The sequence below is a fragment of the Sorex araneus genome, chromosome 3 (genome assembly GCF_027595985.1).
Source record: "Sorex araneus isolate mSorAra2 chromosome 3, mSorAra2.pri, whole genome shotgun sequence".
NCBI lineage: Eukaryota > Metazoa > Chordata > Mammalia > Eulipotyphla > Soricidae > Sorex > Sorex araneus.
In genome coordinates, this window is record NC_073304.1 from 174900271 (window position 1) to 174915666 (window position 15396).

A 15396-nucleotide genomic window follows, 5' to 3' on the forward strand; every position below is an offset into this window, starting at 1 on the left:
AAAGAGTCTCAATGTTCTCACCCTGCCACCAAAAGTTATAATAATGTGAGGCAAAGAATGTGTTAAAGTAATAATGGTAAATATTTAACAATCTACATATCAAATCATTGCATTCAGTCATGTCATATATCAACTATATCCTGATAAAGCTAGTATATACATTGAATAACTTGACTTCATAACAAATTCCATACCTCCTAAAAAATAGAGACAATTTTTTCTTTTTTAAAAATTTTTTAAAGGAATCACAGTGAGGTACAGTTACAGACTTGCAAACAATCGTGCTTATGTTTCAGTCAGGCAATGATCAAGTACCCATCCTTCAACCAGTGCCCATTCTTCACCACCAATGAATCCCAGTATCTCTCCCACCACCCAACCCTATCCCACCCCAACCACCCCATCTCTGCGGTAGGGCATTCACTTTTGCGCTCTCTCTCTCTCTCTCTCTCTCTCTCTCTCTCTCTCTCTCTCTCTCTCTCTCTCTCTCTCTCTCTCTCTCTCTCTCTCTCTCCTTTTAGGTGTTGTGTTTGCAACATAGGTATTGAGTGGCCACCATTTTAGGTCTATAGTCTACTTTCAGCTCCCATCTATATTAGGAAAAAAATTTTAAGTGATTTACTGCCATGGGAAAAATACTTCCACATCAGGTATTCTGAATCATTGGCATGCTATTAGGAAAATGTATACCAAGAATGTAGAAAGAATTTTTAAAATTGATCAATCAAACAAAAAATAAAGTAACCAGAGCAACAGTACAACAGAGAGGGAACTTGCCTTGCTTGTGGTAGACCTGGCTTTGAAATCCGGCATCCCATGTGGTCCCCTGTGCACCATCAGGAGGAATTCACAAGTGCAGAGCCAGGGCTATCCCTGAGTGCTGTTAGGTGTGGCCAAAAAGAGAAAAAAAATTCTAAAAATTGATCAGAAATAAAGTCTGAGAACTTTAGATGAAAAGATCCTTCATTAAAGATACCCATATGACTACTAGACTCAGGCAGAAAAGGTTCTCAAGAATATTGATTTTATTATTTGTTCCATATAAAATTCATACATATATAATTTAGTTGATTATGTTTTTAAAATCACATTAACTCACTAAAATACAAAAGCACAGACTTAAAACTTTGGTGGAGTGTGTGTAGTGTGCTATCAGAAAATTAAAGATGCATGTAGTTTCACTCTTAAAATATACAGTGTGTTGATCATAAGAAAATGATGGCTGGAGGGATCAGTCTGGCTAGGAGATGTGTGCCAAAAGTAGAAAACGGACCAAACATAAGGACCTCTCAGTGTCTGTGTTGCAAGCCATACTGCCCAAAATTAGAGAGAGTTGGGGAACATTGTCTGCCATGGAGGCAGGGGGAGGGTGGGAAAGGCTGGGCATACCTGGGATATGGGTGGTGGGGAATGTGCACTGGTGGAGGGATGGCTGTTTGTTCACTATGTGATTGTAACTCAAACATGAAAGCTTGTAACTATCTCACGGTAATTCAATAAAATTGAAAATACATAAATACAGAGTGTGAAATATAATTTCTATGATTTTTTAAAATGGAAAAAGCGTTCACAACAAAAGTTTCTAAAGCAATGCAGAAATGTCAATCTCTTAAATGGTAGGCGAAAGTAAAATCGGGTGGCCACATAATTTTAGTCTGAAGGAATCTAAATTTATACTTGCAATAGGAATCAGAAATTTCATTCTCATATACTGACTCTTGTGAATACAAGAAAGGAAATAAAAGCAAAAAGGCACAAAACCACAAGAGGAGGGTGGACCGAAAAGATAGCAGTTGGGCCGTTTGCCTTGCCTACTGCCAACCTAGGTTGGTTCCCCAGAATCTCATATGGTCTCCCTAAAAACCTCCAGGAGTAATTCTGATTGAAGAGTCAAAAGTTACTCTTGAACACTGACAAGTGTAATCCAAAAACTAAAAAAAAAAAAAAAACATACCCTTACACGAAAAAAACTTCCACACACATTCATACTGTATTTTACATAGCCCCATACTAGAAATAATGCAATGTCCATCACAGCATAAATGAACATATTATGGCTTATTCGTATGTGTACTCAGGAAAACAAGAATGGCCTACTGATACATGACATGCATGAAAATCAAAATGATTAAATGGGGGAAAATAAACCCACAAAACTAACACATTGTGTATAATTGAATTAGCAGGAATTCACAGAAGTGAAAGCGATAGCCAGTGACAGGAAACAGGGATATAGTCAGTTGAGATATTGCAAGCAAATGAGGAAAAGTATAGGGTTTCCAGAAAGGCTCACTCAGTTGAATATAGTAGATATTTCCTGATTGTGGGTGGGTGAAAGAATGAAAATACAGATGAGAAACACCATTGGTGAAAACTATATCTTGACATACGTTTATTTAATAGAAGTCTAAATATTCCTCTTACACAAAAACTATTTGCCTAGATATTTAAGATTGTTGGGGCTGGAACAATAGCACAGCAGGTAGGGCATTAACCCTGTACACAGCCTACCCGAGTTCGATTTCCAGCATCCCATATAGTCCCCTAGCACCGCCAGGAGTAATTCCTGGGTGGAGAGCCAGGAGTTATCCCTGTGTTGGGTGTGACCCAAAAAGAAAAGAAAAAAATGATTGTCTTACTCATGTAAAGTTGTAACATAACTGTGTGATTTCCAAGAGAGCTGTTAAAAGTTTGCTTCCCTTATTCTTACTGGTTGGTAATGTTGCTGCAGTTGAAATTTTGTGCCAACCCCAGTGGAACTACATGTATGATTGTCTCTATGTGCTTGAGGGGACATGCAGGATATGAAGCAGAATGAGGATTTTTTTTTTAGTACAAAGTATGTGGTTAAGCCCAAAACATCACTTTCAGAGAGAACTTTAGAATCCCTCACGAAGTGCCTCTAATAGGTGGAGTCAATCCATCTGATCATTCCTAAGCAAACCGGAAAGCAATGTCTACCAATATCTCTGTCTGTCGAATCACTTTTCTTCACAATGGAGATGTGAAAAACTGCACCTCCAAGAAGTGCTAAAGCTGTGAAGACATTTATCTCTGTAGAGTAGAGTGCCTCTCCATGATCTAAAAGATTATTTTATGTATCCAGGCACACCAGAGCTACAACGAAGGATCGAAAAGAAGGAATCCATAAGCCGAACATGAAATTCACTCCCTGTCCATAAGTAGTAAAGGAGTATCTTTGAGACCAGAATAACATGGAGATAAACTAAGAAATATGCTCACTGTCTTTTGTGCCAACAGAGGAAGTCAAAAGGACACCAGAACCAAGAGCAGTGTCTCCAAGGCTGAGGACGGAGGCTTTGCATTTGGGAGCACAGGTGCCAGGCATGGCACCCCATGCAGGTATGCCCTCCTCAGAGTGAACGTCAGAGAACGAACTGAGGGAAAAGTATTGCAGGCACAGTCAGAGGTGGGGAAAGAACATAGAGTCTACCACATCCCTACCAGGGTGCCTGAAGAACGGGTTTCTGGAAATCGCATTATAGAGACAGAAGGGAAAAGTGACTAGAGGGGTATTCTGGGGCTGTCCTTAGAAACATGTTAATGTTTACAGTAACTTGAAGTGTGTAAGAAAAATTATCATTTACAAAGCTAATCTCTGAGAACGCAGAACCCTCTATTACCTCAAGCTTTGCAGGAAAAGGGCTTCATTTTTCACAAAATGTGTTAATGGTTTACCTTGGTTACATTAAGATTTTTTTTAATTTGTGGTTTTTTCTCACTCTAGAGAGAAAGTGTATTTCACAAAAAATGTAATGCAGAGAAAATATAAGGCCTGGAAAAGGACCATCAAATAACCAAGAGACAACAATTTTAGCATCAAAAGTTTAGGACTGACATAATTCAATACATAGCTTCCTCAAAAGGAATAGAATGTAGTCCATGCTAATTTTTCTTGGGAGTCATTTTCAAATAAACCCAACTCACATAATCAATGAACACAGAATATTAACACAATACAAATGCTTGCTCGACTAACAGCTATGAGCTTTTGTGCAATCTAGCTCAATTACTAAGATCTGATATAAGATTTACAGGGAACAAACCTAGAGAGCAAATATTTGAAAGAGATTCTAGTTTCATGTATAAAAAAGAGAGAGAGAGCATAATCACAGTATCCCCATAACCTAAGTGATTCTTAACTGCAGCAAAGGGGGGTGAGGTCTTTACCTTTTCCTGAAGGTGTTTCTCAGTACATTCTTTACATCCTTATTTCTCAAGCTGTAGATCAGGGGATTCAGCATGGGGATCACTGTGGTATAGAACACAGAGGCCACCTGCTCCTGGGCCATGTTGCTGGAGGGTGGCTTAAAATACATAAAGATGATAGAACCATAAAGGACCCCAACGGCAGTCAGGTGTGAGCCACAGGTACCAAAAGCTTTGGACCTGCTCTCAGCGGAAGAGATCCGAAGAATGTTAGCAATAATAAAAACATAAGAGATGATAATAGTCAAGGTTGATGTCAGCACATTGAATCCACCCACATAGATCACCAGCAGCTCATTGACATGGGTGCTGGAGCAGGAAAGCTTTAGAAGAGGGAGTATGTCACAGAAGTAATGGTGGATGACATTGTCCCCACAGAAAGAAACCTTAGTCATGGCAATTGTGTGTGTTAAAGAACCCCATGTCCCCATGGTATAGACTCCAATCACCAACATATTGCACACCTTTGGGGACATGGTGACACTGTACCGCAGAGGATTGCAGATAGCTACATATCTGTCATATGCCATTGCCGTTAACATAAAAAACTCTCCTATAGCAAAAAGACAAAAGAAAAAGAGCTGGGTCATACATGCAGGATAAGAAATAAAATTTTTCTCCCATATGAAGGTTCCCAGGAGTTTTGGGGTAACAACTGAGGAATAAAAGAGGTCTAAGAATGACAAATTACCAAGGAAAAAGTACATGGGAGAGTGGAGCTTGGAGTTGAAAGCGATCAGGAGGATCATGCCCAGGTTCCCCACTACAGTGACCCCATAGATGCCTAGAAACAGGAAGAAGAGAGGCAGCTGGAGTTCTGGCCGGTGTGTTAATCCTTCCAGGACAAACTCAGTCACAGTGGAGTGATTGCATCTGCTCATTTCCTTCAGGAGACAGGGAATGTGTGACTAGGAAAAAGAGAAACCACAAAAATTAAGAAAGTGCCATTCATAAGACTGATGATATTAAGTAGTGGGATGGAAGAGAAAATCATGATCATGCAGTTGAAACATATATTGTCTAACAAACAAGTGTAGGCCTTTGGGTACCCTCAAAGAATCCTAGAATTGGAAGCACTAGGCACCTAACAATTACAACTGGGATGTCTTAAAGCATTGGCATATCACTGGTCTTGTTATCAAAGACATATTTTTTAAAAAATATTTCTGTGGCTTCATAGAACCATTTTATGTTTGGTTCATGTTCAGCAAAGACATTTCCTCCAGCAACAAGAGGCCAAGGAATTCACATATACAAGACAAGGGTGACATCCAGGGAATTTCAGGCCATTACTAACTCTAACTATAGATGGTCTTCAACTTCATATGTGTTGCTGGATTCCTGGGAGAAGCTGGTTCTCTCTTTTGCTCTTCAGAAAAACTCTTTGACTTCATCAAGTCTAAGATTTTCTCTGACGAAGGCACAAGGAGTAAAAAAAAAAAAAAACAGCTTTCCCCTCTGCTCCACTCTGCCAATAGACAGGAAACTGAAACCTCAGTTCTTCTTTTCCGTGACATTGTGAGGATATAGTCAACCAATGAGGTTGAACGCTGTTATTATACACTAAGAAGATTACCTAGATAGGCCATATCACCGGGAAGGACTGGAAGAGAAGACTCAGAATCTGTCTATGGCCTGAACATTTTCAAAGTTTATGGCTTTTCGGCTTTTTCTTTTTTTTGTAATGTGAGATAGGCTCATACTGCCAAATGGCCCAGCTTTTTCTGCCCCGTACTGCTATTCTGGTCTAGTGTGATCCTCAGTGCTAACATTGCAAGAGAGAAAGAAAGAGAGAGAGAGAGAGAGAAACAGACACAGAGACAGAAAAAGAGATAGAGACAGAGAGACAAGATAGAGACTGAGAAAGAAACAAAAGGGTCGCAATTGGAAAAGAAGAAGAAACAAAGCCTTGTCTCACCATCTCCAAAGTTGTGTTTCTGCTCCAGCTGTGTCATGCAGTCGCTGTGTCTCTTCAGGGAAAGCCCTTCCACTGTGCTTTAAGCTAAAATGAACAAATCTGGATAATCTGTAAGATCTGTTAGAGCACTAAGGTTTAGAGACAATGGATGAATGATTATCTCTTCCCCTTCCATTCTTTTATTCTGTGCCTCCCTTTCTAAGCAAAGGAATACTTGGATGTTTTATTTGCAGGACTTTAGCCTCCAATGATATCAGTGATCCCAGTATTCTCCAAGTACCCAACATCCAAGAAATGTTCCCAGAGGGTCAATTACCCACAGAAGATAAAAAGCAATTATCAAGTCATGTCTGCACCCAAACAAAAACACACTCAGAATAAAGGAATTACCAATGTACATGATTTGTACTTTCAAGGAAGAAACATTGGACAGAACATGGTAATGACTTGTGTCTGAATGACTAGAAAATGATCAAATGGACAGGCAGAATTTTTATGAGTCAGTTCTCTGTCTATTCAATATATAGTCCCAGCCTCTGCTCTGTGTTCCTTGAATCATGGCACATTCACATCTGCTCTTAGAATTCTAGTTCTTTTTTCCCCTTTGTTTATTTTTTATTCACTGAATTATCTTGAGATAGAGATATTAGAAAGTTGTTCATGGTTAGGTTTTAATCATACAATGTTCCAACACCGATCAGTTAACCGGTATAATTTCACACCACCAATGTTCTTTTTACAACCACTAAGACAAATTAAGATAAATTCTCCTTGGATAATGAGTAACGTTCCTAATGAGAACAATTACATATATATATATAAATAAAATATATCCTCTCTCCAATGTATACTTTTATAGGAGTTGAATTTTATTTAATTTTATTCATATGTTTATTGTGGGGCTGGAGCGATAGCACAAATTAGGGTGTTTGCCTTTCACGTGGCTGACCCGTGTTCGATTTCTCTGCCCCTCTTGGAGAGCCCAGCAAGCTACCAAGAGTATCGCGCCCTCACGGCAGAGCCTGGCAGGCTACCCATGGCGTATTGGATATGCCAAAAACAGTAGCAATAAGTCTCATAATGAGACACGTTACTGGTGCCCGTTTGAACAAATCGATGAGCAATGGAATGACAGTCTATACTTTTATTGCATTAGAAATTTATCTCCCAAATTCATATGTCACTTTTGTAGCTCTATAGTACTTTATGGGATAAAATTACATGCTTTCTTGACAGATCAAGAATGATCAAGAATGTCTCTTCTCAGACCATCTGCCTCAGCTGGCATCACTGCTCCTATTCCAGAACAGGGGGCAGAGTATCCCCTGCATAGGGTAAGATCCAACAGCCTCCAGACTCAACCTGCACCTTGTTAAGGGTCCACACCACAGCTCATGTGGCCGTATGGCAGATTTATTCAACAAAGGACATGTTGCTCACAATTATTCTTCCTGTCACTTGGTGAAGATGGGCCAACAATTAAGACTTCACTCTAATCCCACAGCATCTTCCAAAAACGGTGTTACAAAGTCTCATCACTATCCCCCAACACAGCAAGAATACTAGAAAAAAAAACACAGAAAAAACACACAGGTAGGAGCACTCCAAATTTAATGTGTGAAGACAGTATCACCAAAGACATGAACACCAGCTACTTCAGTAAATTCTCATGTAATGTCTTTAGTGACACCATGATGAGTGTATGAATAAGCTCAAAGAAATGATAACACAGGTAGTTAGCAGATCATAAAGCAGAAGAGTCAAAATTTTAAAAATAGTAGTACAATTAGAAAGGACAAGAAGAACATGGTAGAATCTGTATATATTTGTATGTATAACTGTCATCCTGTTGCTCATCAATTTGATATGCCTCAGAGACCTGAGCCTTATGCAAACAGGATGAGAACGCTATTCGGGTTTCCCAAAGAGGAATCAAAAGAGCTATGCTGGGAATATCATGTCTCACTCAAGTGAGAGAAGGAATCCGAAGTTCTGACCTCCATCAACGGTCAAAAATCAGGGACGCTGTCTCGTTTGCCAAGGAAGGCAACAAAAATCAGATGGCCTGGATATGTAATGCGATTCAGAAACGACCGCTGGACTAGAGCTGTTACTGACTGGATTCCACGGGATGTCAGAAGATCTCATGGCTGCCCACCAACTAGGTGGTCAGATTTCTTCGTCAAATCCTTGAATGAAAGATTTGAGGCTCTTCCTGTTCCTGGAGCAAGCAGATATCATTGGGCTGCACTAGCTCACGACAGGGACAAATGGAGATGTTACTGGCACCCGCTCGAGCAAATCGAAGATCAATGGGACTACAAGTGACACAAGTAATGACTTCATCCTGTTGCTCATCAATTTGCTCGAGCAGGCACCAGTAAAGTCTCCATTGTGAGACTTGTTACTGTTTTTGGCATATCATATATGCCATGGGTAGCTTGCCAGGCTCTGCCTTTCGGTCGAGACACTCTCAGTTGCTTACCGGGCTCTCCGAGAAGGGCGAAAGAATTTAACCTGCATCGGCCGCGTGCAAGGCTAATGCCCTACCCACTGTGCTTTCTCTCCAGCCCATATATATATATATATATATATATATATATATAATTATGTGCATAGATACATAGATATATACATATATATATGAACACTGAACAGAAACTATAAACAACAGAGTAAAAAGGGACCAAGAAGCCCCAATATGAGAGGAGAAAATGTTCAGGAAGCAGAAGGTGGAAAATAGTCTGAAAATAACTGACCAGTATACTAGTGAACTACGCGATGAGTATAAAAGAAGATATGAGTAAGAATCATAAGAGTCCCTGAAAATAAGGAAGACAAATGTGATGAAAAAATAATAGTGAAAGAAATCATCCATATGAATTTCCCAGAGGATTATGGGCACCAACATCTAAGAGTCGAAAGGGTTCCAGTGAAAATAGATCCAATTTGGAAAACTACAGGCAACATTATACTCAAAACGACAAAAATCAAGGGATAGAGACAGAATATAGAAAGCATCAAGGTAAAAGAGAAACTTATATCCAAATGAAAACCCATACACATAGAGCAGACCTATCATATGAGACTCTCTGAGACAGAACAATGTGGAAAAATATAGTGCAAAAATCTAATAAAATGAACACCTCCAGAAGAATACTCTATCAAGCTGGCTTAGCATTCAGATTTAAAAGTATGACTCAGAGATTTAAAAAAAAAATCACAACATGTTAGAAAATTCACAGCCTTGAGACCAATTTTGTAAGAAACTTCCCAACATGAGCTTTGAGTGAGGCACTCACAAATGGTGCATAATCTACTAGATAAAGAAAGCTCAAAAACATGTAGTAATCAATCATCACAAATTGACTAAACGTATTTACTTTCTTATAATTCTGTTTGCCATTCCTTTCCATGGGGCAAGTAATAGGAAATAGAGTTGTTATACTGACCAAGACCTCTGGAACCCAGCTGCAACCACGCTCAAGGCCACTCTCCACATACACAAACAAACCTCAACCGTGAAATAACCGGCAGTGGAACACATGTGTGCGGGACCCAGGTAGAGATCTCCCAGACTGCTCATATCAGAACTGGGCCTCCTCCACCCAGATCCTCCATTTTCCAGTAGCTATGCAGTCACACCCACAAAATGCCCAGGCACCGTGTAATCCCATCTTAGCCAAAATCGAGAGACTATAAAACAAAGCTTCCGGAAGTGCAGTACCTCTAATTGTCAGTTCTCCCTCTCGGAGAACACGGCAAGCTACAAAAATCATCCTTCCCACAAGACAGAGCCAGGCAGGCTCACCGTGGTGTATTCAATATGCCAAAAATAGTAACAATGATGGGTCTCATTCCGCTAACCCTGAAAGAGCCTCCAATGCGGCACTGTTGGGAAAGACGAGTAAAGAGAGGCTACTAAAATCTCAGGGCTACGATGAATGGAAACGTTACTTGCGCCCAATCAAGCAAATCAATGATCAATGGGATGGCAGTGATTCAGTGATACAGTGATACTACCAAGGGATCAGGCTGGAAGGTGTGTGGAAAATGGGACAATGGTAATGGGGTTGGTGTTGGAACTCTATGCCTGGAACAGATCTATTATAAACAACTTTGTAAATAACAGTGTTTTTTTTTTTATTTTTTGAGTCACTGTGAGAACAGTTACTGGACTTTTAGGATCGAGTCTCAGTCATACTATGCTCAAACACCCATCTCTTCACCAGTGCACATGTTCCATCACAAAAATCCCCAGCATACTGCCCCTCCAACTTCCCCTCTGCCTTTGTGGCAGATAATTTCCACTTTACTCTATTCTTACTTTGATTCCATTCAATTTTCAACAGAAAACTCACTATCATTATTTGAAGTTTTTCCTCCAACAGTCAGACATGTCGGAATGGCATCATTAGATTGTATGTTTTCTATTGTTGGTAACAAAGAACATATGATGTTGCACGTTCACAAAAGCGGCCGCCCAGTTTTGGAATTCTGGTATTAAGTCCAAAGGTATTTCTGCCAACAGCCAATGCATTCCAAGATTGGTTTCTGTAGCACTGGGGTCATGGCTGTTCAGGAGTGGAGGAGCTGCTCACGGGCGATCGCTCGAGGTCTCATTTGGGCAGGAAACAGGACCGGTTCTGCCTCCCCCATCCAAAGATTCCCCATGCATTCCATCCCATCACTGCAAACTCCTACCTCTCTGTCCAATTGGTTTTGAATGGTAGCAGTCGCCACGCTGTCACAGGGGGGAAAAGGCCAAGGGACAGAAACCCTTTCCCTCCTGGGACTGCATGGAGCCGTGGCTTAGTTCAGAGCCTAGGAGTATATCTGCCAGCAGCTGCTGCATTCTGAGATTGGTTTCTGTGCCTCTGGACGCTCAGGGGTTGCAGAGCCATTCTTGAGCATATTTTTTGTATATCAGGAATGGTTGCGCAGCCACTTTTGGAGATATCCCAATCACGCATACTGGAGCCGTGTTAGTAGAAGCTCAGTGTCGTCGGGGCTCCATCTGGAGAAGGCATGCTGGCTGTACCTTCTCTGAATGGCACCCCAGTGTTGTTGGACCGGTGTGGGTTCCGGAGCTTTCTCTGGCTTGCGAAGTTTGCCTGCCCGGCAGGGATTTCTCACTCTTGGCTGCTGTGGCAAGATGGCGACAAGGGTGGGTCATGGGCATGATATCCTGTGGCAGGGGCAATTGGAAACTGGGCCACAGTGTCTTAAGAAAAATATTTATAGAGACAGTCTAGTCTTAAAAAATAATATATGACCAGAGTACAATAGAGACATAAAATAAATCCATAAAACACTACATGATTATAAAAGAGTAGAGATTATTCAATGGAAAAGAGACAGTATTTTCAACCAAGTTTTCTAGAATACTGAAAACCCACGTGCAGAAATGAACTGAGTCACAGACTCCACATCTTCATAAAAATTAATTCAGGGACCAGAATTACAACAAGTTAGCATTTTCTTTGCACACAGCCGACGGAGCTTTGATGCCAGCCCTGCATGTGATCCTCTGAGCTCTGCCAGGAGTCATCCCTGAGCACAGAGCCTCAAGTTGAGCATGTGCCCCTGAGCATAGAGTCACCAGGGATTGTCCAATAGACAAACAAAAATTCCTATCCACCATATCAATGCAAGTGAAAATACAAAAACACAGGACAGATGCTTGGATGGCCTAAGACAAGAGTCAGAAAAAACTGCAGTTGAGATGAGTTCTAGGATGCTGCAACCACCAAGTTATGAGATAAATATAAAGACATTAGACTTTTTTCCATGGAAATATTCTTCTTTCCATGAGAAAGACAATGTCAAGGAAACAAAACTATAACCTCAGTGTGGGAGGAAATCTTTACCATACAACTTCTGAGAAAGAACGGGGTTCTGATATACACAATAAAGACAGGGCAATGGAATACTATGCAGCTGTTAGGAGTGATGAAGGCATGAAATTTGCTTATAAATGGATAGACATGGAGAGTATCATGCTAAGTGAAATGAGTCAGAAAGAGAGGGACAGACATAGAAGGACTGCACTCTTTTGTGAAGATTATAATAGCATCACATGATGTTGACACCCAAAGACAGTAGAAAAAACAACCAGGAGGATTGCCCCATAGCTGGAAGCCTGCTTCATGAGTGGAAGGGAGAGGCAGATGGAAAAAAAGGGATTGCTAAGAAAATGATAGCTGGAGGAATCAGTCTTGATGGGAGATATGTACTGAAAGTATATAATGGACCACGCTTCCTCCATCCTGTGAGAAGCCCACGTTCTCTCTTAAGTGCGTTACTCCTACTGTTTTTTCTTTTCCACTTATCCCTTCCTCCTTCCCTAAGAAACCTATAAATAAAAACCTGTTACATCAAAAAGAAAGTAGATTATGGACCAAACATGATGACCTCTCAGTGTCTGCGTTGCAAGGCTTAATGCCCAAAAGCTGAGATAGAGTATGGGGAATATTATCTGCCATGGAGGCAGGGGGAGGGTGGGAAAGGGGGGGTATACCAGGGATATTAGTGATGGGGAATGTGCACTGGTGGAGGGATAAGTGCTTGATCATTGTATGATTATAACCCAAATTTGAGAGCTTGTAACTATCTCACAATGATTCTCATCAACCATGTGTGGGGCATTCACTGCATGAGCCCAGAGTGGTGAGCACAAACACCTGCCTGTATTTTGCCCCTTCGGGCAGATTCTGGATTCAGTGCCTGTCCTGACCTGTGCCCTGTGCCTTAGTCTATTGCACTGTAGCACTGTCATCCCATTGTTCATGAATTTGCTTGAGTGAAAAACAGTAACGTCTCCATTGTGAGACTTGTTACTGTTTTTGGCATACTCAATACTCCACGGGTAGCTTGCTAGACTCAGCCAAGCAGGCAGGATACCCTCGGTAGCTTACTGCAGTCTCCAGAAGGGACAGAGGAATTGAACCCAGGTCGACCAGGTGCAAGGCAAACACCCTACCCGCTGTGCTATGGCTGGCCGAAGTAATAGCACAGCGGGTGCCTTAGTCTATCCATAAAAAACGCTACCTCTTAGGGTCATTTAACTTTTAAATTTATGTTGGTTACAAAAACATTTAAAAAGAAAAAAATTGAAAGAAGAACTATGAAAGTCATCTCACCAATCATATGGATACATGACTGCGCACACACACACAAATGATCATACATAGAGACAGTCAAATAAACACACAAATACACAAGTGTGGATAGACATGATTTTATTTAAATGGTCATAAGGAAGCCTTCATGAAGGAAAAATAGTATACATGAGTAGCAAAGTGACTCAAGTTTATATGGAAAAACTTGCTAAACTTCAGATGAGATTTTCTAGTGAAGTACAGAGGAGGTCAGCCTGACCCACTATCAACTCTCTGCTGAGTAGATGAGAGACCTGCTGAGACCTACTGTCTCCTGAGAGAGAAGAGATGCTCTTAGGTCTGTCCACTTCTTTTGTGTAGCTTGTTTGCTTTCCTGTTTTGCTGAAGAGTTTTAGTTTATCATCAAACTTTCAAAACAGACTCCAAACTGAAAACAATCCTCCAGATTAATTCCGGTTGACATAAAACAGAGAATTTTCCTCCCCATAATTTTCAACTTTTTAAAATTTATTGTAACTACACTGGTTTATGATAAAAGGGTCTCAATTTTCTCACGCTGCCACCAAAAGTTATAATAATGTGAGGCAAAGAATGTGTTAAAGTAATAATATTAAATATTTAACAATCTACATATCAAATCATTGCATTCAGTCATGTCATATATCAATTGTATCCTGATAAAGCTAGTATATACATTGAATAACTTGACTTCATAAAAAATTCCATAGCTCTTAAAAAATAGGGAAAATTTTTTCTTTTTTAAAAAAATTTTTTAAAGGAATCACCGTGAGGTACAGTTACAGACTTGCAAACTATCGTGCTTATGTTTCAGTCAGGCAATGATCAAGTACCCATCCTTCAACCAGTGCCCATTCTTCACCACCAATGAATCCCAGTATCTCTCCCACCACTCAACCCTATCCCACCCCAACCACCCCATCTCTGCGGTAGGGCATTCCCTTTTGCTCTCTCTCTCTCTCTCTCTCTCTCTCTCTCTCTCTCTCTCTCTCTCTCTCTCTCTCTCTCTCTCTCTCTCTATCTCCTTTTAGGTGTTGTGTTTGCAACATAGGTATTGAGTGGCCACCATGTTAGGTCTATAGTCTACTTTCAGCTCCCATCTATATTAGGAAAAAAATTTTAAGTGATTTACTGCTATGGGAAAAATACTTCCACATCAGGTATTCATTATCATTGGCATGCTATTAGGAAAATATATACCCAGAATGTAGAAAGAATTTTTAAAATTGGTCAATCAAACAAAAAATAAAGTAACCAGAGCAACAGTACAACAGAGAGGGAACTTGCCTTGCTTGTGGTAGACCTGGTTTTGAAATCTGGCATCCCATATGGTCCCCTGTGCACCATCAGGAGGAATTCACAAGTGCAGAGCCAGGGCTAATTCCTGAGTGCTGGGAGGTGTGGCCAAAAAGAGAAAAAAATTCTAAAAATTGATCAGAAATAAAGTCTGAGAACTTTAGTTGAAAAGATTCTTCATCAAAGATACTCATGTGACTACTAGACTCAGGCAGAAAAGGTTCTCAAGAATACTGATTTTATTATTTGTTCCATATAAAATTCATGCATATATAATTTAGTTGATTATGTTTTTAAAATCACATTAACTCACTAAAATACAAAAGCACAGACTTAAAACTTTGGTGGAGTGTGTGTAGTGTGCTATCAGATAATTAAAGATGCATGTAGTTTCACTCTTAAAATATACAGTGTGTTGATCATAAGAAAATGATGGCTGGAATGATTAGTCTGGCTAGGAGATGTGTGCCAAAAGTAGAAAACAGACCAAACATAAGGACCTCTCAGTGTCTGTGTTGCAAGCCATACTGCCCAAAAGTAGAGAGAGTTGTGGAATATTTTCTGCCATGGAGGCAGGGGGAGGGTGGGAAAGGCTGGGCATACCGAGGATATGGGTGGTGGGGAATGTGCACTGGTGGAGGGATGGGTGTTTGATTACTGTGTGATTGTAACTCAAACATGAAAGCTTTTAACTATCTCACAGTGATTCAATATAATTGAAAATACATAAATACATTGTGTGAAACATAATTTCTATGATTTTTAAAAATGGAAAAAGCGATCACAACAAAAGTTTCTAAAGCAATGCAGAAA

At 40.3% G+C, this 15396-nt stretch overlaps 1 protein-coding gene across 1 annotated transcript; it reads right to left on the bottom strand.

Annotated features, from left to right (window-relative positions):
- Nucleotides 1–4187: 4187 nt before the first annotated feature.
- On the bottom strand, nucleotides 4188–5111 carry LOC129403506 (olfactory receptor 8D1-like). Its single transcript, XM_055132194.1, has one exon. It carries the CDS (start codon nucleotides 5109–5111, stop codon nucleotides 4188–4190), a length of 924 nt encoding a protein of 307 aa, XP_054988169.1.
- Between the last annotated feature and the right edge of the window lie 10285 nt (nucleotides 5112–15396).

Coding starts and splice junctions, on each gene's coding strand:
- LOC129403506 (XM_055132194.1), bottom strand. CDS start 5,111: ATGAGCAGATGCAATCACTCCACTGTGACTGAGTTTGTCCTGGAAGGA.